Raw genomic sequence first — 24,923 nt, 5'->3', positions numbered from 1 at the left:
CACCAGCCATCTTTTCAATGGTGTCCAGGGACCGAACAAGGGGCAGTGGGTGCAAACTGAAACACAGAAAGATCCATACAAACATGAGGAAAAACTTTACCGTGAAAGTGACAGAGCACTAGAACAGGCTGCTCAGGGGTGTTGTAGACTTTCCTTCTCTGTAGATATTCAACATTCACCTGGATCATTTCCTGCGTGATCTGCTGTAGGAAACCTTCTTTATTAGGGGGTAGGACTGATTGATCTCCAGAGGTCCCTTCTAACTCCTACAATTCTGTGATTCTATGACTGTTAGTCATCCATAATATACTTAAGGCTGGTGTTAAAATGTAAATGCACTTCAAGTTATGTGATGAGTATGGCTTGAATATCTTACAATAGTCCTCATTCTTTTTCAGGGTGTTACCTTGACTGCACTGGTTGGAATATCATTACATGCAATTATCTTCTAGTGCAAAGACTTACATAATGATAAATTATAAAGAAAAAAATTACAATTTTTTTTCAAATTACAGAGGTCTATATAATTCTTTTTTATATATGACAGTAAACTGAATTGTTAGGTAAAGAATATACTTTGCTGTTTTATGTCAAGATTTTGCTTATTTTTCAAGGGATGCACATAGGAGACACAGGGCATAACAGGAGTTGCAAGCTTAAATCTTAAATGAATTAATAGAAAACCTAATCACAGAATCACAGAATCACAGAATGACCCGGGTTGGAAGGGACCTCAATGTAGTTCCAACCCCCCTGCCTAGCAGGGCCACCAAACATACACATTTACTAGATCAGGTTGCCCAAGGCCCCATCCAACCTGGCCTTGAACACTTAATCTATTACACCTCTCATCATGTTTACATTCATGGATAAAAGCAACCATATTCTCTTAAAGTCAACTCATGGATACTTATGTATTCATTCATTGATTATTAGCATATTTAATGTGGTAAATGTGCTTAACATAATTTTTTAGATCTATTTGTTGCTACATTTTTAAAACAAAACGTGTTATATAAATACATCATTTTCCTTGAATCTGGGCACTGACAATATTAAATTGTAAGCTATAAGCTGCATCTTGGGATACAGACAAATCATGGCTCTGATTCTGGTAGAAATATGGTTTCCTCATCTCTGCAGTATACACACACCACATTTCTCTTGAGAGTGTTCTAAATACCAAGCAGCTATTTTCCCATTTTCAGCCTAGGCCAGCTACAACGTCTGTCTGATAACAGACAATAAGTCTTTACATTGGTAGATTCTGTTCCAGAAACATCTAATGGCTTCAGCAGCTGAGGTGAGAAGTGAGCGAGGCTGGGCCACCAGCAGCCAGCATACTTTGAGCTCCTCAGTTCAGTTCCACCCAACATACTGAACTCCCAGTTAAGTCAATGAGGTGTATAAGATTATGCTGGATTAATACTGATAATGGTAAAAGGTAAGAATCAGTCACAGCACAACTTATTTTTATCTTTTTCCAAAATGTGGAAATTACGTACATAAGAAATCTCAGGTCTCACACATTTTATACTATTTGATTCCCAACACATCTTACTTTTACTGTGGTAGGGCCTCACGAATATGCAAGAAAGTGATATTTTTTCTCTCTCTCTCCCCCTTTACATATGTGTCTAACATCTGACCCCCACACATCAAATGCAATTGCCTGACCTGATCTGCAGTCTACTAACCAGCTGCATCTGGAATCACAGACTGAGAGAGAAGCTATGGCACAGAGCTGGAGATGGAGGAGTGCCTCATAGCAGATTTCTGCAAGAAAATCCCCGAAACCTTCAGCTTCAGCTCAGAACAATAGCCTTCCTCCTCATACAACCATTGTGTATTGGAGACATGACCATGGCGTGCTCTGGGGCTCCAGAGGCACTGGAGTTCAGACCTCTACAACACGACATGATTCCAGAAATCTCATGTATTGTACTATAAAAAATAGATCAGTTTCTAAAAAATGTATTTAACTTCTTTAGCTTTCAAATTCAGGAATCTGGAAATGTGGATATCATATAAATAATGGTTGCAGTATTTCATCTTTTTGCTCTTATGCATATTTTTTACAATACAGTAATTAACTGGATGATCATACAGTTATTCTCCATTGGACTTCTCTTCATTCAGTGCATCTATGGTGGATACTGATGGTAACAATTTTCAGCTGAAAAGATGGCACTTTTCAAACAGCGATTATCCTGGTAATTACTTAACTAAATAGGCTTGTATTCAGTCTTGCATTTTAGATTTTGGGTTTTAGAACTGGCATGCACTTTTTTTCTCTCTAAATGCAAAAATGGCTGTTTCACAATAGGATGATGTTAGAAATTGTTTTTTCTCACCACTGATGAGCTTGACATATTTTAAGAGTGTGTTTCACATAACTGATATTTTTACTGCACTGGCATTATATACTTTTTCATAGCAAATTTCTAACAGCAGTGCAATCATGGAAGCAAATGGAAAAAGATGTCTGAAGCTGTGTTTCCCACTGATTCACGAATGCACCTAAAATATTCATGCTTAATATTCCCAGGTATTTTTAAAGGGATTAAAATAAGAAAATGAAAAAGGAAAAAAAAAAAAAAAAAAAAAAAAAAAAAAAAAAAAAAAAAAAGAAAGAAAGAAAGAAAAAGAAAAGAAAAGAGAAGCAGAGAAAAATCTGCTGTCACATCCCATCTTTAGCTTGAAAACAAGATTTTTTGTGGAATTACTCTGTGACTTATTGTCTTCAGAATCACAAACCTACTCTGTTAATAAAACTAAGCTTATAGGCACACTACATTAAAATAACTTAAGGATGAATAGTTCAACTTTACCACTTCTTTTAGGACTGGATTCAATAACAGAAATTGGACTCAGCTGTATGGATTTTTCAAGGATATTATGGACCATATTTCCACAGACATTTTTATTGTTTCTAGTCCTCTAAAACATCTGAAAAGTTGTGCTTTAACTGAGTAGTTTCTTCTGTTTATTAGTTCATGTAAACATTTTTTGCTGTTATGTCATTTGTGGGGCTATAATTTCATTCTTGCCGTTACAGATAAAGAAAAGTTAATTTGAATATTACTTCTTGAACATTTAATTCCTGCTGAAGTCAGCTAATGTTGAGTTACGCATGTTTGTAATATAGAAAGGTCTTCGTACAAAAGCAGTTTGGAAGATTCCACTACATACTTCTTGTAATAGTTGTAAAAAATATCAACAATATATATGTTACAGCCAACTTTCCAAATTCAGCAGTAGAAAGTAAGGAGATGGGTTCTTATGTGTCCACTAATAATATTCTGCAAATCAAATATTTTCCCATGAAAAATCTGGAGGAGGGAAATTTTTCTTCCTCCATGACCACGTTTTGCAGCAATTGTGAGAATGAAAATGTATATGTACATGGGCCAATGAAGCAACAAGATCTGCTTTTGAAAAATTAACACAGGCTGAACATGAAGGGGAAAAAAAAAAAAAAAATGTAGTTAGTCTTTTTGCTGAAAATAATGACGAAGCCAAGCAGAGTTTCAGTGTTTTGTGGAAAATTTCATATTTGCTTGACTATATTTTGTGTTCATTTTTGGTTTTTTACTTCAAAGCCCGGAGCCTGGAATTGAGGAACAAGGTAAGATTTTCACATTTCATTACTTTATAAATGAATTCCTGTCTCGCAGACTTACAGCATGATATCTGGCATGAGTGAAGTTAAAAATAAATAGTCAGAAGACAAAAATAAATAAATAAATAAATAAATAAATAGAAGAAAATATTGTGACCTGCAGAAGCATGTGGAGCTGAACACTGTTGGACCGCTGTATTTTTTCAGAAGGTACATGTGCTCAGAATAGGAAGCTTGCCATCAAGCAGGAGATCAAGCAGAAAGGTACAGAGAGGAAATAAGCCCCACAGCTCTCCCCTTGTGCTCCCTCTCAACAGTCAGCCAGTGGGACTGCACCTCACCTGCTTTTTGGCAGCTGCAGGAGAATCAGCTGAGGCACCTCGGCCACGTGTCTCAGATCTGGATCCAAAACAGCTCTCTCCCTGGGCATGAAGCCACCTATCATGTGTTTAGCTATCCAATAGCAAATACAAAAAGTGGCAAAATGTGGCTTAAATCTTCCCTCCCCCCCCCCCCCCCCCCTTCCCTACCCCCCCCTACTCACCCTCCCACCACTCAAAGCCAGTGGAAGATAATGTCCATATGCAAGAGCACTCCTCCATGAGAAAGCATCCATGCCCCCTTCCCAGGAGCAGTGAGCATGCATCTGTTCAGCCGCCTCTGAGCAGACCCTGGTGGGTCCTACTCCCCCTTCTCCGATGCTGCTGTGTTGAAAAGCAACATGAGGGACACTGTGCTGCAGAGGGAGACAGAGCAGGAGTGTAGCTGTGTTGCCTAGTGGTTGAGTTACTCTGCTGGGAATAGGTTTGTATCCTTGCTGCAAATATTTTGTATTTGTTTTGTGATGTGCTGTCAACAGCAGGAACATCTCCATCTCAGGTGAGCTGTAGAAGGAAATGAAGACCACTGCTGCCTCCTCTGTATGGCTAGGGTTTGGAAACTGTCAGCTTCACAAAACCCTCAAGGACACTGGGTGGGGACATGCTGGGATCTGGATCACAAATACAGTTAGGTATCACCTCCTTACCCTAAGGCTGAGACCTTTCCAGACATAGGGAAAAGAGTACACACATTTTCGGGTGAATTTAAGGTCAAAAAGAACATGATCCTTAAACTGAACGAACTCGGGGAGATGAAATAAAGTAGGATACTTCACTATTCCATCTGCCTCAACATCTTTTCCCCTTCTTGAATACTGAGCAAATTTTAAGAAGTATTAAGGGAGGTTCTGATGGCTGGAGGCCTTATCTTTCTGAAGATTATTTTTCCCCAAAAAGAGTAATACAATAGCAAGGTACTACAACAAAGCACAGACAGTTTATAGTGTGACTGCAGAATGCAATGGTCCTAAGATTCCTAAAGACTTGTGGTGAACACTCACCACCCAGAGACACAGTAACAGCTTTGTATCTCTTTTGACACCCGTTTTAAAGTTTGGTCATGCAAGATACACCAAATATGCTTTAGCTTACAGAAATACAGCAAGGGGGAAAAGTCAAGACAAGGATATAGACCGCGCTCATCTTAAAGGCTGGGAGAACCCTCTCAATTTCCTTAAACTGAATGAGAGGAATGCTGCAATATATTATCTCCCTTTCACTAGCACAACTGGACCCAGCTGCTTCCTCAGCGGTACATGGTGTTCTGGTGGCCCTGCTGGCTGAATCTATGGGAGCCACATGCCAGATCAATGCCCAATGCGGCTGGCAGCCAGCACCAACCTATTTCCATGTGAGTCACCTCTGTGGCTGCAGGTGCTGGAGGCCTGTGGAAAGTTGAATCCTAGCCACTAACAGCTAATGTAATCATGTTGCTTGCTCAGATCTCCTGCTGATAAACGCACCCAGTTACTCCTAACTGTCTCCCTTACAAAATAACACCTCGCAGGACACCTACCTCTTCAATAGTTTTTAACCACGCTGCAGCTGCACAAGAAAATCCATTCATCAATTATAAATCAATTGAGGAAGAGAAATCTGCAGCTCGCTTGATTGCCCTTGTTGTCCCTGCAATTCACTGATCCAGCTACAGAAACTTTCCAGGCTGCCAGGTCTGTTTATTTATTTATTTATCATATTACTATTATTATTGTCGTTAATTATTCAGAGCCTGAACAGATCATTCCTTCCTTTGTAGAAAATAACTCTGCAGCAGCAATCCATGGGTAAAGTGAGCTTCCCTCTGATGGGAAAGGGAGAAGATGGTGAAAGAAAGAGCAAAAGAGAAAGATGAAGAGAAAAAAAGGAGTTGGGTGTATTCCACAAATGGCGATGTAAGTGCGGTGGGCCAGATGCAGCCTCAGCCTCCAGCATCAGCCCTCCAAATCTGACTGCAGGAGGCTTCCTTAAATAGGTATTCCTGAGACAGAGCTCCACTCCTCCTTTCCTGTTTATGCTGTCAGTTTACAGCCCTCTGCTCCCACGAAAAGATTCATGCTGCAAGAGACTGCTTTTAGAGAGTAAAGTATTTACAAAAGCTTATTTAGGAAAGAAGAAGTGGGCATGCTTGTTTGACAGTGAAAGAAAATAAGAAAACAAAATACAATTGCCTGGGTGAAGAGAGAAAAGGCACGCTGGAAATCTCTGAGACACTGAGAAGGACTTGGGGAAATTATATCTATCTTCCTAGAAACAGAATCGTAACTATATATACAGTCAATGGGAGAGGGGGGAAGGGAAATATATTCTATCAAAATGAAATTAATAGTAATAATAATAGTAAATTCCAAAGGGGGGGGGGGATGAGATTGTTATCCTTCTCTGCTGAAACATCCTTGCAGCCTTGCAGGTATTTTCCCCTTGCAAATATAGTCTCCTTTATTAAGCTAATTGTCATGAATACCACAGTGTCCTGGTATTTCTGAAGTTAAACGAGTACCAGGACAACTCAACTGGATGTTTTACTTTTTCTTAACTTTTTTTTTTTTTTTTTTTTTTTTTTTTTTTTTTTTGGTGTTGAGTGTTCGGAGGTGACTAAATTTGCCCTGTTGAGCCTTGTAAAATCCTGACTTAATCATGTAAACTTCTGTGTAAGCAAAATAGACCAAACATCAAAGGGTCAAAAACCCTTCAGGGATTTGTGAGGAGACGCCAGCAATAGATTCTAATCTCCTTCCAGAATCCTGGCTGTATTTGTCCAAGGAACTGGTACCAGCAAACTCTCGAAGGTAGAGATAGTGGGTTGATTCAGCCTTTATCCCCTTAGAGAGTATTGGCTTTGTGAGGCTCTAGGCAGCGCTTCAACGCCAGGGGATCTTGCCCAAACCCTCTAAAAATGAAGTACAGGAGTAATTTGAGATAATGACTTTGTAACAGGCTTGGGCAGACCTTGGACAGAAGAAGTGAGAGATGTTATCACCCCAGCATTCCTCTTAAAATGCAGTTTTTCCCCCTGCTTATTCCCAGTTAGTCAAAGCTACATTAACATTCCATCCAGGACTGCTAAACAGAATCTTAATTAGTCCTGATACTCTTGTGCAAGGAGTTTATTCATTGCTCTCTTAACTAATGGTTGCTGTCAGAGTTTTTTGTTGTTGTTGTTGATGATGTTTCTTTTCTTTTTGGGGTTCTTTGGGGATATCATGTTATGCTGCAAAGCATGACAGAAATGTAATGTACATGAGAAAAACAAAAAACAAAAAACAGCGCCTGCAGATTTGAAATCCTGAGACTGAAGCTGACTCCAGCCCTGTCTAATGGTGAGACATTGTTAGGACTAATGAGAATAACTTCACCAACAGAAATTTCCCTGTGTCATGTTTATCTTAAATTTGAATGGTACACGCTTTCTTGCTCCCTCTTTCTTTCTTTTTATTTTTTTCTTTTTTTTTTTCTTGTTTTCTTTTTTTCTCTTTTTTCCCCCTTTTTCCTTGACAGAAAACATTACAAACTTGGTCGTGTTATGAAGCAGCTCACACAAGCCTCTCCAAATTTGGAGCCCTCTCCTTTGCACCAGAAACCCGCCACTCGGTACTTAATGAAGGAGTTCGGAGGTGGAGACGAATTACCGAAGTTCCTAAGCTGCCGGCGGCTCCGGCGAGGACCTCTCTCTCCGCGTTACGCCTCACTCCCATCCCGGCTTTGCGGCCCCGCCACTCTCCCCCCGCACCTCGGTTGGGGTTTACACGATCTCGCGGGGCTCCTCTCTCGCTCCGATGTCAGCGAGGTGAACCCGGGAGCCCGCTGTACCCACACAAATCACTGAGTGCGAGCGTCCCTCGGGGCTAATTGCGGCTGGGACGGACTACACTAAAAGAAATGAAAGATGTAGCAGGGGTCCTTCGCTGGACCAAAGCGACTGTTTCGTTTATCGGCCTCGGCAGTAGTTATTTGCCTATAAATCTGCGTTCGGCAACACGGATCGGGGAAACAGATTTATAAGAGTATAAATTAACCGTTTCTTTCTTTCGGGCTGGGGGGAAGGAAATGAAAAGGTGGGAGAGGTGGGAGTGGAGGTGGAGGGTCGAAAAGGGAAAGGTGTTTTTTGGAAATGAGAAGTCCCCGTTAGTTAGTGGGTGCTCACCCCTATTAAGAACTCCTTCCCATAAGCTTGCGTAACATTGATTACTCACAAAGAGTTCACAATAACTATCATGTAGCTAAACTAATTGAGACAATCATGCTAAGTTATAGCCAGTCTAAAAGGTACCATTGATGTGGTAATGCCTATAGAAAGTCAGACATGCGACTCACTACCATTTAATTGCTCCTTTAAACCTGTTATTACAATGTTAACTGGCTTAAGTATATATTGCTGCCTTTTATTGCCTTGATGTGACAAATTAAAACATACACTCTGGAAGCGGCATTCATTTGCGGACGGAGTTGCAGGAAAAAGGGAGCCGGGCGATGTCAAACCTGTCAGGATGAATTAATTGTAGAACTCGCATCTCGCGCTACAATTCCCACTGCACTTTTTGTTGCACGGAGAAGGATTTTATATGTACAGCTTACACCCATTATATATATTAGATACACACACTCCACCTCTGCCGCGAAATGAGCCCCTCCGCGCCAAAAACGAAAAGTGCTCTTCGGCTCTGAGACCTCGTCTGCATTAGGTGGAAGCCCGGAAAGCGAAGCGAAGGGGCGGGTAGGGGAACGGTGCAGCTACTTCCTCGGCTCAGCATCCCACGCGTGTTGGGCGAGGTGGTCGGGAACGGCACTCGCCGTTGGCTGCCGATTCCCAGGCCCGAGGGAGGGGTTACCCACACCTTGTACCTGGGATCTAGGCACGGACTCGGTCCCTGCGGGCTGCCCTTAGCAAAGGAGCTCCAGCAAGGAGGGGAAAGAAAGAAAGAAAGAAAGTAAAAAAAAAAAAAAAAAAAAAAAAAAAAAAAAAAAAAAAAAAAAAAAAAAAATAGAGAGAGAGAGAGAGAGAATTATAATTTCTCGCTTCCCCATCCCCAGGGCTGAGCATTTAAGTGCGCAACGATATGCTTCTCCCGCTCCAAGGAGCTCAACCGACCCCGTGCATCCTATGTCGGGCGCCGTGCAGGCTCCAGGTGGCCCCCCACACCCCATTCCCTTGTCTAGGTGAGCATGAAAGCACTGAGAACCCCCACCCCCAACACATCCCCCAAGCTTTCTTCAGCCTTTTTTTTCTTTCCCCTTTAAATATTTTTTTCTCCCCTTTTCCACTCGCGAGAAGATGTCAGGGGGTTAAAATGCCGCGCTCGCCCTCTCCCTTGATCTCAGGGAGAGAGGTAAGGGTTGCTGGCACCTTTATGGGACTTAGACCTGCTGCGGCTGCGAGGAGCGCCGGCCCCCGCTAACTTTGATCGGCCTTATTCATCCCAGCTGCGCTCTATTTGTTTGTCATTTCGCCCTTTTCCTCCCAGAGTCGTTATTTATGGTCTGAAAAGTGAACTGCACCGCGATTTGCCTTCTCGTGGACCCTTCTGCAAACGGGAAAGGTGAGACGCGTGACCCCCCCCCCCGCCATAGAGGCTGCCAAAAGAGAGAGGAAAAAAAAACTGTCTCAATCATTATCAAATCAGCTTTGGATTCATTACTCCAGAGCATTAACTAATTACCAGATCAGAGAGACGAAAAAATAAATATTCCTTTAAATAACCGAAGGTAATTATAACCCTGTTGTTGACACTAACGATTAATAATTGATCAGAAGTTATACACAATAAATTGTCAATTTATCTCCCTATAAAAATGCACATACTTATTATCTTCTTCTTTTCTTTTTCTTTTTTTCTTTTTTCTTTTTTTTCTTTTTTTTTTTTTTTTTTTTTCCTGGACGATTTTCTAAAGCTCGAGCAACGACAGTATCCGTGCGGGGACAGCGAAGAAATCTTTCCCCCCCCCCCCCAACTTTTCCTCCCTAATATTCTCTATTTTGAGATTCCCAGACACAGACAGAGCAGGAGCGTCGCTGCTGGCTCTGCGCTGCCTTCCGAGGACAGCCGGTCCCGGGTGGCCCCGCGTCTATCCTTCAGGTCCCCAAATTCCGACCGGAGTCAGGTGAAGGGCGCGGTTCAGGGGCCGCACGGTGCTTGGTCCCCCCCTCCCTCCCGTCTCTTGTTTTCCTACGGAGAAACACAGCGTGCTCTGCCGGGATTGGATGTGAAATAGAAACATTCCCCTCGGCTGGAGGCGGGGGTCCCTCTGTCCCGTCGGGAGGGGTGCCCGCAGGTAGTGCTGCCCTGGGTCGCAGCCCTGATGTACCCCGCCGGCACCACTTCCCCTCAGCGGTGCTCTTAAAGGCTCTGCTTCGGAGTCACAGAGTAATAATCGGGGATTAGATGCATGGGTGCTTTGAATATGCACTGAGGATCCCCTTTGTTTCTGAACTTTTTTTTTCTTTGTTGCTACCCTTTTAATTCTTTAGAAGCCAGGAGTATACCTGAGTTATTAGTTAATGAATTAAAAACAAAGGGGTGAATTTCATTTTATTTCATGTGTTAGTACTGTTACTAACAATCTCTTTTTCTGTTATTCCGCTGTTATTCAATTCCTACACTGCAAAAGCTCTTTTCAACTGAGCGGATCGTGAGAAGCTTGCCCAAGCACCGGGAAATACCGAAAGCAAAAAGCAACGTATCGACCTAGTGTAAATTCCGTCTCTCTCTCATCCCTTTCCTTTTCTTTTCCAAAACTCAATAAGCAATAAAATCCTTCCGGTATTGATTACATCCCCGCCACGGGTTCTCAGCGGCGCGGTGACTCTAAACTGCCTTTAAGTGAGATGTAACATGTGGCAGAGGCAGAAACTTCCAATGACAAGAGGCTTGGGATCGTCTCCCCCCCCCCCCCCCCCCCCTTTTTTTTTTAATTATTTTTATTTTTATTTTTTTCTATTTCTCAATTATTTATTTATTTATTTTCCTCTCCCTTATCCCCAAGGGTGGGCAAGGAGAGGTGGCCGACCCCCGCCAGCCGTTAGCTCAGTGCAGGGCCGTTAGCAGAGGGCTCGACCAGGTTGGGCGCTGCTCATTGCGGCTCGCTTCTTCACCTGGAAGCCATCCTTCCCCTAAAAAGCTCGACTATTCCTCCGAGAACTGACGTTGGGAAAGGCCCCCTTTTTATTTGTCGTAACTGTTTTTACTGTAGTTATTGCTATCGCTGAGCTTTCTATTAACTTTGCCCTCAGTTAATTCCCCTTAGCCTGCTCCCCTCCGGCCGGAGCTCGTGTCCAGGAGCAGTTCCCACGTCCGTCTGTCTGTCCGCTGCTGCCTGAGCTGTGATCCCTTCCCTTCCCCCCGCCGCCCATCAGACAAAGGTGGGTGACGCTTTTTTCCGCTCTGGCAGGCAGTTGGTGAGCAGCTTTCCTGAAACAATAACTCTCTTATTGAGAACAAATGTTGACATTCGCAGGGAGCGAGGCAGAGCGCAGCCCAGGAAGTGCGAGGTGGAAAGCTGCCCTCTTCCTATTTGGCGACAGCGCCGATTCCTCGGGGATCCCACCTGAGATTAAAGGCTGAATTTCAATAAATCAGCTCTAATGAAACCTCTGGCCCCGCGAAGGGGAGCTTTTGTCACTCCCGCTCCGAAACGGAGGTGGGGGGGGGGGGGGGATGGGAGGGAAGAGGGGGGAGAGGGGGGAGAGGAGCAGATATAGACGGGATGAGAGGTTTTAATCCCGGCGGGGTGATTAGCATCGTTATGAAATAAACTGTACGCAAAGTGGTGTATTTTATCGCTCACGCCTCTTTCTCACTATCTTGAAATAATCGCACTGCTCGTGCCAGCGATCCAGCAGGGCTCCTCTTCCCTCCTGCTTTCAATTTCGATTATTAAATCTAGAATGACGCCGAATATGCGCTCCTCGCCCATTAATTTCTGTTTTTAAAAAGAAGTTTATTTGCCAAATCGTTTGGGTGTCGCCCATCTGCATTTCTGAGCCTCTCGTGAATTTCTCGAGGGATGAGAGAAGTCCACTGGGTTTAACATACAGAGCGAATATTCAAAAGCGAGTTTTCCAAGTCTTTCTACTTTTCTTTCCAGAAATCCAGGTCTAAATACTAGCAAGGGTGGGTAAATTATGGAAATCTTTTATAAGTCTTCGGGCGTATAAACATCAAAGGAATGTCGTTAGCCTTTTTTAATCTCTGCCACAGCTTTTGGTTTTACCAATTGAAATGTTCACGTTGTGTCCGACAGAGACCTGGAACAGAAAACGTGGGAGGTGGGGGCAGATGGAGCAGGAGGGAGACTGGTGAAGAGAAAGTTCAGGCGTCCCCCAAAACTTAAACAGTTCCCCTGTAAAATCCCCCCAAACCGTACAGAAAAGGCATTCTAGAGGATGATTTTAGCAGATATTTGTATTTATATTGCCTGCTAAATTAGAGGGAAAAACTGAATTGCTTTTTAGCCACTGTCTAATTGTACTGTGCTCTGCATACAGACAGAACGACACTTTACCTCAGTGAGAACCAGGACGTTTAGGGGAAGAGAAGAACAACATGAGAAGATGAGCAGGCCTCCAGCTGCACAGATCTTCGGTGTTTTTTATTTAGCTAGATGGATCCCAGAGTTTCCCAGAATTACAATATTAATTTCTGCCCTATCAGCTGAAAAACACATGCATTTTCTCAATCATTTAGACAGCTTTATAGGGGTAAAATATGATGGAGGGGGCCGGGGGAGATAGATCAGGGGGATTACGCATACACACTTAAGAACACAACGCCTTTTTTTCCTCCCCGTTTAATGTAATCGCAACATATTTCCTGACTCGGAGCCTACCACGGCTCTTTATCCAGTTAACATTCCCAAGGCTGATGCCTGAAGTATCTAAGATCACTTTCAAATGCCCTTTCTAACAAGACCTGAGCAAGAGGCCACTAATTTTCAGTGAACAAAAAGCCACTGGAGAGAGATCTGTTTGTCAATATCAACTGGTCCAGCAATTTCCCATCTTCAGACACATCGGCCTATCTGAGCTGGCAGATGTTTAGACAAGATTTTATAAATTGTTCAATATCAGACCATAATGAACCCCAACTGACCATTCCAAAGCAGCTAAAAGCATTCAGGATCTCCCCTGCTGGGATCTAATAATGCTCTCACGCTGGAAGATTATTAATCACGGAATAAAATAGATGAGCCTCTTGAAAAATAAGTGTATGATTGATTAAAGGGCAATCTAAGAAGCTATTATTCTTGTTTTATAACCGTAAGCTATATTCACTCAATTTATCTTTTGGGGAAAATAAATGATTGTTCTTTTTTTTTTTTTTTTTTTTTTTTTTTTCCTGAAATTATATTATATGAGGATTCCCATTATTTTACTGAAAAATAAAATGATTAGTTAGCTGATTTTATGAGCTCAATCGAGGTGGGTTTCTTCTATGACTATCAAATTAAAGATGTAAGGAAAAAAGGAAAAAGCATTAAAAACAGGAATCAGACTTTTTCTCTTGGTGCTTCTACGCTTGCACATTTTAGCCAGAAGCAGAAACAAAGAAAATAGAAATAAACTGCAGTTGATTATAATTCCTTTTTGTTTTCCCTAGAAATGTTGGATGTAAAGACATTAACCCTAATAAAGAGCTACCTCATGCTGAACATAAATAGTTTATAAGAAACATGCATGTATTCACATTGCTCTCTATGCATTTGCATGTGTGTATACAAATACGTATTTGCACACATGTGCGCATTTAAAGCTTCAGTACAACAGAACGACCCAGAATGAATTAATTTATGCAGGGCATATCTTTGCAACATATTTAAATTGCTTACTCATTTTATGGTCTAAGCTGCACTAGTGAAATTACAACTTTCGTCATTTTCTGGATAATAGATTACTACTTTGGGGGAAATGAAGGAAAAACACCATATTGTTGCAGACTAGTCTGTTTTTATTTACAATTAGAGATATAAATTAGTAAAGAATTCTCGTTAAACAACCAAAGATTGTATAACCATCAACGTTTCAAATAAAAACCAGGCAAAATTTATTTACAAAAAGTTCGGATTCCATTGCAATACAACTTGCATAAATTACTAGAAGCTTTATATCGTTACAAAAATAAATATCAAATTTGTTTCCACTTTGTAAGGACTCAAGTTCTCCAATCACGTCTTTATTATCTCTACTGTATACATCTTTTACAAATAAATTTTACAATAAATCCTATCACACCTATCGAATATATACCGTGGCAATGAAGTGATCGATTTGAGATATCCTGAGAAAAAACAGATCTGTTTTCAAAAGTCACACGTACATTGGGGAAACTATACTATACCAGCAAACTCACATTATGTCCAACAAAATTCTGGTTTAATAATTAGAGTCTGAAGATTTAATAGTGCTCTGTGGTCTTCTTTTATACAGTGGCACAAGATGTGATCCGGATTTAGAGATTTGTTATATATATTAGCTCAGGGAGAGATGATGGCTTGCTGACTTTTTTTCAAAGCAATTGTGACACCTACCTGTGGACCAAGGAAAAAACCAGATCATCCAAAAATCCTTCAATTACACACTAACACCATTAAACTCGAAAAATACTGGAAGTAAAGCAAAACTCTTACTTAAGAAAGAAAAAGAAAAGAAAAAGAAAAAAGAAAAAAAAAAGAAAAGGAAAGGAAAAAGAAAAAAAAAAAAAGTATCTATAAGGTGATATTTTTTATTCATTTAGCCTCAGGTAGTGGGAGTATTAAGAGTGGCACTGATAGCCAGGCAAGGAGCAAGACGCAGACAGCACACCCTACTGAAATGCATGCGGATCTCTGATAATCGTCCCTTCTCATTTCGAATACACGATCACTGTGTGAAACCTCGCTTAAAATGTGCCATTGCAGCACTGCCACATGAGCACGAGAACTTTGTTTCTGAACAACAATACCTTCAAAAATAATCTTTCAAGCTTGCTTTTCTTTAGCATTTAAATAGTCCTTACAGGTTTGCCTCACACAAGCAAAGAGTACGCGCGAGGTGAAGGAAGTCTAACCTGACTTTAAAATGAAGACAAACACGAGAAAGAACAGCTGTAATGAGAGGCTTAAGAATAGCAGAAAAGAGTGTCTTACTCTGTAATCAGAGCCTCATGTAATGAAGCAAGAAATTAACACTAAGCAAGTCTCGATCTGCGCGCTGTCTTAGACCTGGTGCCAAATGATCAGCGTAATAGAAAACGCTCTCACTTACTTGCATTGCTGCGTGATTGTACTTCTATAGGTATGGTTGTACTCCTACTGTGCAGACTTCAGTGGGATCTGTCAAAATATAACCGTCAGTTAGTCACAGGACACAGCCAGCTAACCAGATTATACACCGCGCGCACAGCCCAGTGCTCGCTCACACAGAAGTCAGAGTTGAGACATCTAAAAGACTGGGCCATATTCCATCTCTGTCCTTGTCTTGAATATTATGCATATACATGTATAAATGCATTAGAATAAGCTGACGGTTATATTAGCATAAACTTTTTACAAAAAAAAAAAATAATAAAAAAGCGCTATAAAAATGTCACGCTCCACAAAATGTTATGTCTAAGGTTAGCAATTACCCGAACCTAAAGCTGCAGAAACCGTGAGAATACTGGCAACAAAGAGAACTAAACCAGTCTGTCGATAGTAACAACAACAACAACAACAACAATAATAATAATAATAAAGTTAACGACACCCTTGCTCTCTGGATATCTTTATATTCGATTTTCCTTTTTAAATTAGCATGAAAAGCTGTGTCTGCAGCATGCAGGAGTGATCTAAAAGTTGTCATTTACATAGCAGGTACCAGTGTGCCGGGGACATGCAATTTTAATCCCCGGATTACACTGCTGCCCATCTTCAGCTCTTGGCTGGTGGCAGCATTGACTGTGCGTAGTGTTTTGTCCAAAGTATTCACAGCTTATGGGTAATTTACAGTGGGTGAGGAGGGGGGGTCAAGGGAGCAGAAGTTGGAAAGCAGTAAAAAGAAGGCACCTACCTTTCTTAGAGTCATAACTAGAGGGCCTGTAATGTTGTTCTAGCTGGTTAGTGATCGTTTTCAAAGAGTCACTGCTCTGCTTGTGGACAGAGCTGGCATTTAGGACAGTCTGACTGAGTCCCTCGTTTGAAGCCACTGCCGCCGAGTTGTATCTCAGGATCCCCTGGCTCTGGAGAGCGTTAAAGTTCCCATAGTTTGTGTAATTGCTATAAAAAGGTGAGGTGTAATAAATATGCCTCCCCAGGAGGGAGGAGGGCGAGTAGGCAGCGCTGTGCGGGGCGGAGGCAGGGGTGGCCGAGGCCAACGCCGCCGGCGGGCAGCCTTGGCCCAAGTTTTGGCTCTTGAGGTCCGAGGTGGCGATTTCGGCCAGTGACCAGAGCTTGGGTTTGCTGGCCGGTGTCGGGGGCCCGGGGGAGGCGCGGCCGCTCAGCGCCGCCTTGCTGGCGCTGCGGGCGGCGTCGGCGTGCGGGTGGCCGAGCAGAGGGGCCTCCACGGCGGCCAGAGGCGAGGAGGTGGCTGGCTTGGCCGGCGGGTCGCGCTCTCCGCCGCCGCCGTCGTCCTCCTCGATGTCCTCCTCGTCATCGTCTTCGTCCTCCTCTTCCTCTTCGATGTCCTCATACTTGTCCTTACATTCCGAACCCGACTCGCACAGGGGGTCGCCGGCCCGGCACGGCAGCTTCTCGCCGTCCGACTCGGCGGAGCACGAGTGGTCCGTCAGCGAGTCCACTTGCAAGCTGATCCCTGCGGGGTCGGGGGCATAGAATGAGGCACAGTCGGGAGGGGAGGGGAAGGAGGGGGGGGGGGGGGGGCAGCCGCGACCTCGACATGTCACCACCTTCCTATGCAGGGTCACCCTTCCCCCCGGACCGGCGCCCCCCGCCCGCCCCCGACCCTCCCCGGCACCGTCAGCCCGGGGCAACGGGACGAGATGGAGCTCTCATAAGGGACCCCACCGCCCTCTCCCGGGGCCAGTTCTTAGACCTCGGGGCGCCCTCTCTCTCCCCTCGCCCACCTTCGTCCTCGGCGGAGGTCTCGTTGCTCTCGGGTATCTTGTCAGGGCTCTCTTCCTTACTCCTCGCCCCGTCGCCATCGTCATCGTCCTCGTCCTCACTCTTGTTCCGCGGGGCCCACGTCATCTTGTTCTCTTTCTTGAGGCGGCGGCGGGCGTTGGCGAACCAGGTGGAGACCTGGGTGAGGGTCATCTTGGTGATGATGGCCAACATGATCTTCTCGCCCTTGGTGGGGTAGGGGTTCTTGCGGTGCTCCTGCAGCCAGGCCTTCAGCGTGGCCGTGGCGTCGCGGGTGGCGTTCTTCCTGTACGCGGGGTCGTTGAGCTGGTAGGGGTAGGCTGGGCTGCCGTACGGGTGGTAGCTGATGGCCCCGGTCATCCCCGTCGTATGGGCGTCGTAAGGGGAGCCCTGGACAGAACAAAACGGTGGGGATGGCAATTTGTTACTGCTGAGAGCCATTAGGGAGTTGTCAAGGCGAGATCGGCGCTTATGTTTGTATTTCCCCGGGACGGTGTCTTGCATCCATATTCTATGAGGGTTAAAGCGGCACCCAAAGGCGTTAAGATGGGACACCCTCCCACCCCCCCTTTCTCCTCCACCACACGCGCTTAAAATCGGCGATGATTTAATCTTTCTGATTAATTTCAGTTCTTCGTGATTGAATATTTCCCATTTTCGGGTTTGAACCGCGCAGACATTTTAAAGGCCCTACAGGTAACGTCTTGATATCTACATTTCTCTCAAAGGTTCAAAAGATGTTTCCTTTCTTTTTGCTATAGAAAATACAACAAAGCCGCCACTTAGCAATTCACTGCACTAATGCATTGCAAATCCAATTTGCAAATCAGAAGATATGCACCGTTTCGAATTGTTCAAATGCGATGTAATTAGCATTTTAATTCGCCCTTTTACGTTCAAATTGCGCTTATTTAAGGCTGCATAATGCGAGAAAAGTTAAAGATATCGCGGAGGAACTCGTTAACTTCCCTCTCACCCCCGAACCCCGCCGAACGGCGACCCGCGGGCAGAGCAGCACCCGATCTACCGCACAGATCCCAACCCGCTGCAACTTCCAGACGACGGGAAAAACAAACGCAGTCCTCAGCTCCCTCTCACAGCCCGAACGGAGCACGACAGCAATGCCCCACGTTTCGCGATCAGAAAGAGAGGGGCTACCCCGCTGCCACCCCCCTCCTCTCATCGCCGAGGCGGTTCCGGGCTGAGATTCCGGGTGCGGGGCTTTGTGTGTGCGGGAGAGCTCCGCGCCCGACCTTCTGTGTGTTTATAAAACTCTATGGCCATCTAGCCGTGCAGCTAATCTAGCCGTGCAACTAATGGACGTAGTTTGCAGTTTTATTTGTATAGTTTATGCGCATAACGCACGCACGAGATTGCAAACGCTCCTTTTAACTAATAAGAAGAAAGTGAAATCCGAAACTGCGGCCACCACAACCATCTTGGGCTTAAGCGGAGCTCCCAGATCGCAAACAGATGCTCCTTTTCATTCCGAAAATCCAGTTAAACCATTAGCACAAAACACTCTGAAAGTAAATCAAACCACACGGGGATAAAGCCCACAGCGCCTCGAAACACCTACTTAAAAAGAGGGAAAAATAAAGAAAAAGGGGAGGGGGGTGTGTGGGGAGGGGAAGGAAGAAAAGAAAACAGAAAATAAACCCTCCTGTATCCTACCACAGGGAAAATATAGGGAAGAAAAAAAAGAAAGAAAGAAAGAAAAAGAAAGAAAAGAGAGTGAGAGAGAGCGAGAGAGAGAGAGCGAAAGCGGGGAGGCGCGGGGGGAATGGAAGCACAGAGCCCGACTGACCGAGAGATCCGACTGCGTGGCTCCGCGAGCCCCGTTCCCAGGCCCCCGCCGGCCCCACGCTCGGCCGCGGCGCAAAGTGAGGCGGCCCCGGCCCCTCTCCGCTCCGCGCGGCTCCGGCGGCCCCGGGCGAGAGCGGGCTGCGGGGCGGCGCTGGCGGAGCGGAGGCGGCGGCGGTGCGGGGCCTCCAAGCTGCCGCGTCGGGGAGTGATGGTGAGTGTGTGAGGAGAGAGGCTGAAGATGATGAGGAGGATGAGAATGCGGATGCTAATGAAGAAGGAGAGGGTTTCTCTTCGGTAGTTACCATGTAGGAGGGGAATCCCGTGGCTGGGTCTGTGGAGTACTGGAGCGGGCTGGTGAAGCCTGTGGCCGCCGCCTGGGCGGTGAAAGCTGCCGATCCCGGATAAGGGCTGAACGCCGAGCCCGACGAAGACCTGGCCAGCTCCTCACTCCTGGGGGCCGCCAGCGCCGACGCCCCGTATGCCGGGCAGGAGTACAGAGCCAGCGAGCCGGGGGGTTGGTAGAGGTAACCCTGAGGATAGGACATGGCTTGCGCTGGCGAGCACAGGAGCAGGGAGGGGGCGAGGGTGACCGGCCCTGCTGCTGCCGCTGCTCCCGGCGCTGCTTTCGTGCTCTCCCTCTCTCCCGCCCGCCCTCCCTCTCTCTCTCTCCCTCCCTCCCTCCCTCCTCTTTCTCTCTCTCTCTCTCGCCCCAGTTGGCTCTGTGCAGTTATGTAGAGAATCGGAATTGTTATATGCTCCCCCCCATGCGCACCCGCTCAGAATAAAAACAAACAGGAGGAAAAAAAAAAAAAGAATAAAAGAACAACCACCCCCCCGCCTCCCCCCCAGCCCCCCCCCCCAACCCCCCTCCCCAAAATAAAAGGGAAAATAAATCGAGCGGTCAAAAATCCAACAGGGAGGGGAAGGGCATTGGGAGGGACGGACGAGGAGAGGGTTAATAGAGAGAGAGAGAGAAAGGGAGAGGAGCAGAAAGGGAGAGAGGGAGAGAGAGAGAGAGAAAAGCGAGCCCCCGAAATCAGAAAAGTGGCTGCTGCTGCATATGGAGTTCTCCCAGCCAGCCAGCCAGCTCCCCCAGCGCCTGCAAGCCTGAATTTTGGGGGAAGTATAGAGTCTGAAGTGAAGAGTTGAGGGAAGGAGCACTCGAGTTTCTCAGGGACATTGGAAAGCAGAGCTGTCCGTCAGAGCCTCTCATCTGCATAGCGCGGCGGACCCGCCCCCTCCCGCTCCGGCCCCGTCTCCTCCCGCGGCCGGGAGGCAGCAGCAGGCAGGCAGCGAGCGCCGCTTTGTACTGCGAGGCGGCTCCCGGACGCCGGCAGACGGCCGGAGCTCAGCGCCCGCACCGCTTCTCGCCGGACTCTCCACGCGCGTTTTGTATCCACGCTGCGGACAAAAAAAACCCCAATTATACGTATGACAGACGCACACGTCCATTCACACATGAACGAGCTGGAGAGCCGCAAGCGAGTACGGATCCTGTGTGCATTTGCACGCGTGTGGGTGCACAGAGCCAGGCTCGACGGAGCACGAGGGGAGAGCGCTGGGTAAAAGTGCTGCCCTATATGGCAGGAGAGGAGAGCTCAGATCGCCACATCCGTGATCGCGCGTTGTTCCTGGCAGCAGAGCAATACAGTTGTATAAGTTGCCACGAACAGGCAGGAGCGAGGCGTGGAGCGCGTTTGCACACGATGGGGAAAAAAAATTGCTCAGCTTTCTTTCATTTCTGTCCTTCCTGGTGTGGTGCGCGGGGGAGAGGCCTGGGGGGCTCCTTCCGGGGGGCTCGCTGCTCCCTTCCCCCCACTGCAGTCCGGAGAAAGCTCCCGGAATATGATCACGGTATAATTGATTTCCCAAATAACGTAATCTCTTCCTCTCTTCCTTCGGCCCTCGCCGCCATCAGCTCCGCTCCAGCCCCAGATACAGAAGGACGAGACGAACGCACCGCTCTTTCCTTCTTAATACGGATATAAATAAGTACATACACATACATCAGCGGGTGCATACGTTCATTTTCCTATGACCAGCCCACAGGGACTTACAGTCACCCGCGCTAGACACGCATTAGACCTCTGGCCTTAGGCTCTCAGGGTGAGCGGCGGCGTCCCCGCATCCCCGGCTATCTCTGCCCGAGGGCACAGCGCTGGGCCCGGCCCGTGGCCCTGGGCTCCCGCACCCTGTGCCGCCTGCAGGTGGGAGCGGGGCCGACGGGAGCCGCTGTCCTTCAACCGTACTGCGCGTAGGATGAGGAGCCCCTGAGCTTCTGGGTGGTGGGGGTGAGGAGGGAACAGAACATAACAAACAAGGTTCATCGAACAATGCGCTTTATTTTTGCGGCATCTGTGAGTAAGCAGTGGTCCCCTGTGTAACCAAACATATCGCTGTGCGTTTGTGGCCGAGTTCAGGGAATACCCGAGGTAATGTCTATTGGGGAGCGCGCAGGTATGCCGAGGAAGCGGCTCGGAGCTGGGAAGAGGGGGTGGCACAACCAGGGAGCTGAGGTCGAGCAGGGCAGCCCACTGTTAATCAATTAAACACGCGGCTAATGAAAAAAAAAAATACACGTCGAGAAGACGCTGCTGCAGTCCCGCGGAAGCAGCTGGGGAAATGCTGTCTGAAAACTCTGCTCAGGCATCGGGATGCCTATGCTGGAGCAACCCGAGCTTCCCATTTTCCTTTTCTATCTGATTTTCTATCCCTTCCCCCTTTTTTTTTGCTGTGAAGCCCGCGTAGCAGTTTGCCCCTGTGCACAGCAGCAGCAGATATCTGGCCAGCAGGCAGAGGGATGAATTCCCATCACCTCCATCAGCTCCGGCCTGTGGAAGAGGCAGCCCCGAGCCAGGCAGGTGAGGGGAGGAGGTTAACACCAACAGGTATTTCTTGTCATTAACTCCCGGCTTCCTGATAAGGGAGTGATAAAGCACTGCTAAACTCACAGCAACAGATTACAGAAAAGACGCTTCCTTCCCAGCTTGATGATGAATGCGCATATATTACATAAAAATAGAAACTCGAAAAACAAGGGCTTTATATAAAGCACATTCATATTTCGGTAGTTCTGTGGAATAATCGATATCATGCGATTACATCTGAATAGTCAATTCCTGTGTTCCGCACACCGGTTTCTAAGTATATGAGCTCTGCTTTTGAACGGTGCAGCAGCTGGAGAGCTGAGAATGCAAAATTAATTATAACATTATAAAGTCATACATGAATCTCTGTAAGTCAACCTGCCCGCCTTGCAAAACGCACCATACCCTCCGCATTTTGATTTGGAAAGCCAGCTCTGTTCTTTCCAACAGGGGTGGTGCGAGAGAGCGTTCAGCTCCACGAATTGATAGGTTTTAGTTCTCCCTCTTTAGTAATTAGAGGAACAATGCAGATTGGGAATACAATGGCCGTTGTGTTTACATTATAACAGGGGATTAATGCTATTAAGTGAGTGTTACAGTTATGACCTGGGAAGAGTACTTAAATAAATACCGCGATCCCGGGAGAATCGATGTAATTCAGTTCAGAGTGAGGGGAGATCCGCACAGCCACACACGCACACACAGATAGGGACCTCCATGCAGAGCCCCATGCAGATCCATGTGTCACACACGCAGGTTCATGAGCACCTCTGTTGTTCCAGCCTCTTTCTGCTTAGCTCTGTGAAAAAATTTCTGCCTGTGCACTCGGTGGGACGAATGTTTAAGTGAAGATCATCAGCCCCTTCCTCCAAACACAAAGAGCAACAGATTATATGTCTGATGCTTTGACATCTGCCGTCCAAAAACCAACGTTTTCTACACAGAAACGGGGTTAATTTCTCAATCACTGATGAATGGGGCAATATATTCTCAGTTCAAAAGGCGAGTTTTCACGTTGGTTTGATTTGCATCATTTTTGTCGGGCTTCAGAGAGACATGGATTTATCCAGTGCGAGGCGATGCTCTGCGTTTTGTTTCCACTATTACACCATGAGTTTTTCTCTGCACAGAGCGGGGAGCTGCTGGGAGCACTGAGACAGTCCCGGGCGAACTCTCCGTGTGGAACGATCGGGAAAACCGTGTCCATAACGCTTTTAAACATTGCTCAGAGTACGTGGTTGTGTTCAACTTCTTGCCGGAGTTCTCCCGGTTGGGATCCGAACGCCTTTAGCAGGGAATGGAGCTTTCATCTGCCCGGCTCCCCAGCTGAAATCTAATTTTCCCATTGTAATACTAATAAAATGCCGTCTAACTTGCGCTGTCAAACAGTAAAATAGTATTACATGCACTTTTTATTGGTAATAACTGTGGCAAATTAACATGCCTACACAGAGACATTAAGGCTTTTACACAGTGCGTTTTTTATTTGAATCATCTATTCATTAGGTCAGCATTTACCTTCCTAGATTTTAAGCTCTTCTCTCGCCTTATTTTCTTTTAATTCACTTTGCTCCATCCAGCACTGCTGAGAAGAGAGCCGAGAGTTTTCCATACCCCCTGCTCCTTCCCAGCTATCGCTCACAGCCCTCCTGGGAGGCAGATTTTGCGCTTTTCCATTTCTGAGCTACCTCTCCCCAGTGCCAGGGAGTGAAGTTTTCGGACGGTAAAGTTAGAAGCCAAAGGAGAGATCACGCTCCCCGTTGCTCTCCCCCCGGCTCTGCGCACTGCGCGCTCCGTGCGCGCACGGCTGCGTGGAGACGCGCTCGGTGCCAGTGTACCCTCGGCCTCGCTCCTCGGCATGTCACTCGGGAAGGGCAAACCAGCGCAAATCGCGCTGGCGCGGAGATTTCCCTGCCTCAGGAATGCTCCCCGCGGCCCGGAGAGTCGCGCACGCCCATCGCCCGGACAATGCCGGTTACCCAATTGCCGTGACACCGGTCCCAGCAACTTTTGAAGCAGAGCGAAGTGGAACTTGGTGGGATTTGGAGATGCAACACAATGCGCAGCACAAACAGTTTCCTGTGACATAACCACACAATGGGCTGGGAACGCTTTCTCCTTTCTCTCATGAAATGGGGGGCCGCCACCATCTCCCGGAGACAACGACGTGAAATAATAGGCTATTGTATTTAAAAATAACAAATGACACACGCATACTGCGCGAGCGGACTTGTCCAGTTTTCCAGGATAAGAAGCCCTCCTTCCGAAGCTCCCTACGGCCGAGGCGCACCCCGAGCCAACGAGGAGCCGGGAGAGCCCTTACGCCGGGCAGGGTTAGAGCAGCAAGTAGGCAAAACCGAAAGGGAGAAACGGACAGAAAGAACTTTTCTTTCCCTTTCCTCTGGATGGAACCTTTAGTTCGAGCCGTGCATGGGAGGGGGCGCTGTGGCAATGGGTTCCCAGGCGCTCCGAGCGCTCGCAGCGCGGTTGTTTATGTAAGCGCCTTCCCCGGGTTTCTTTTCACATAGCACTCGGTGCCTTTGGGAACCCTATTATCTGCTGTCGCCCTTGGTACCTGCACGGAGACGTGCGCTGCTCGCAGGAGCTGTGGCCGCTTTCCCGTACCCCTTCTTCTTTTTCTTCCTTTACGGTAATAGTGACATAGCTTGCTCCGTTTTGAAAACACAGCAAAAGAAGGCTCTGCCGAGGGAAGCTCTCCGGATTAAACGCCTCTCTATAACACACAAACGCGCTCAAATAGCCAAAAATTATCTCCCCATCCCTTATTTACTGCTATTTTTCTTTTATTCTCCTCCAGGGTATCCGTATCTTTGAAATGCTGCGCACACAACGGGCAGCCCCCAGGGGGATTTAGCTCCCCCCTTTTGGGATGTTATGATGGTGTGTGTGTTTGGGGGGGGGGGGGGGGGGGGGGGGGAAGAGTTGTGTTAGGGGAAAAAATAAAAAACTAAAGCGGATCTCTAAAAAGCAGACCTGGGGCTTAGAAAATTTGCTTCCCACATGTCACACTGTTATTAGGAGTCTTAGTAATTCTCTGCTTAGGGAAATACAAGCAAATATATATCCATAAGGACAAGAGGAAAGATCTCCAAAGCTTTATCGGAGCCTGCTATTTTCGCCTGAAAGGCAGGCTGTGTTTCTAAGGACTAGAACAAGTGTACGATCCACAGGTGGGATAGTTTA

General features: G+C 46.3%; 1 protein-coding gene and 1 long non-coding RNA gene across 3 annotated transcripts; one reads left to right on the top strand and one right to left on the bottom strand.

Moving 5' to 3' along the window:
* Positions 1-9,944: 9,944 nt before the first annotated feature.
* LOC140247612 (uncharacterized) lies at positions 9,945-11,555 on the top strand. Of its 2 annotated transcripts, none has more exons than XR_011902723.1 (3): positions 9,945-10,098; positions 11,228-11,356; positions 11,452-11,555. It is a non-coding gene; the product is annotated as an uncharacterized lncRNA (long non-coding RNA). The 2 variants fall into 2 exon arrangements; XR_011902724.1 differs by lacking the exon at positions 9,945-10,098 and adding an exon at positions 10,604-10,687.
* Positions 11,556-13,924: 2,369 nt separating this feature from the next.
* On the bottom strand, positions 13,925-19,495 carry IRX2 (iroquois homeobox 2). The gene is made up of 5 exons (XM_072329377.1): positions 19,155-19,495; positions 17,031-17,436; positions 16,019-16,759; positions 15,236-15,303; positions 13,925-14,520 (listed from the first exon to the last, which is right to left on the bottom strand). The coding sequence occupies exons 1-4, from the start codon at positions 19,395-19,397 to the stop codon at positions 15,260-15,262; spliced, it is 1,434 nt and encodes a 477-aa protein (XP_072185478.1). The 5' UTR covers positions 19,398-19,495; the 3' UTR covers positions 13,925-14,520; positions 15,236-15,259.
* Positions 19,496-24,923: the final 5,428 nt, after the last annotated feature.

This window comes from Excalfactoria chinensis, chromosome 2, assembly GCF_039878825.1.
Source record: "Excalfactoria chinensis isolate bCotChi1 chromosome 2, bCotChi1.hap2, whole genome shotgun sequence".
NCBI lineage: Eukaryota > Metazoa > Chordata > Aves > Galliformes > Phasianidae > Excalfactoria > Excalfactoria chinensis.
The sequence above is the reverse complement of the archived record's forward strand: the minus strand, read 5'-3'. Positions and strand labels throughout refer to the sequence as shown.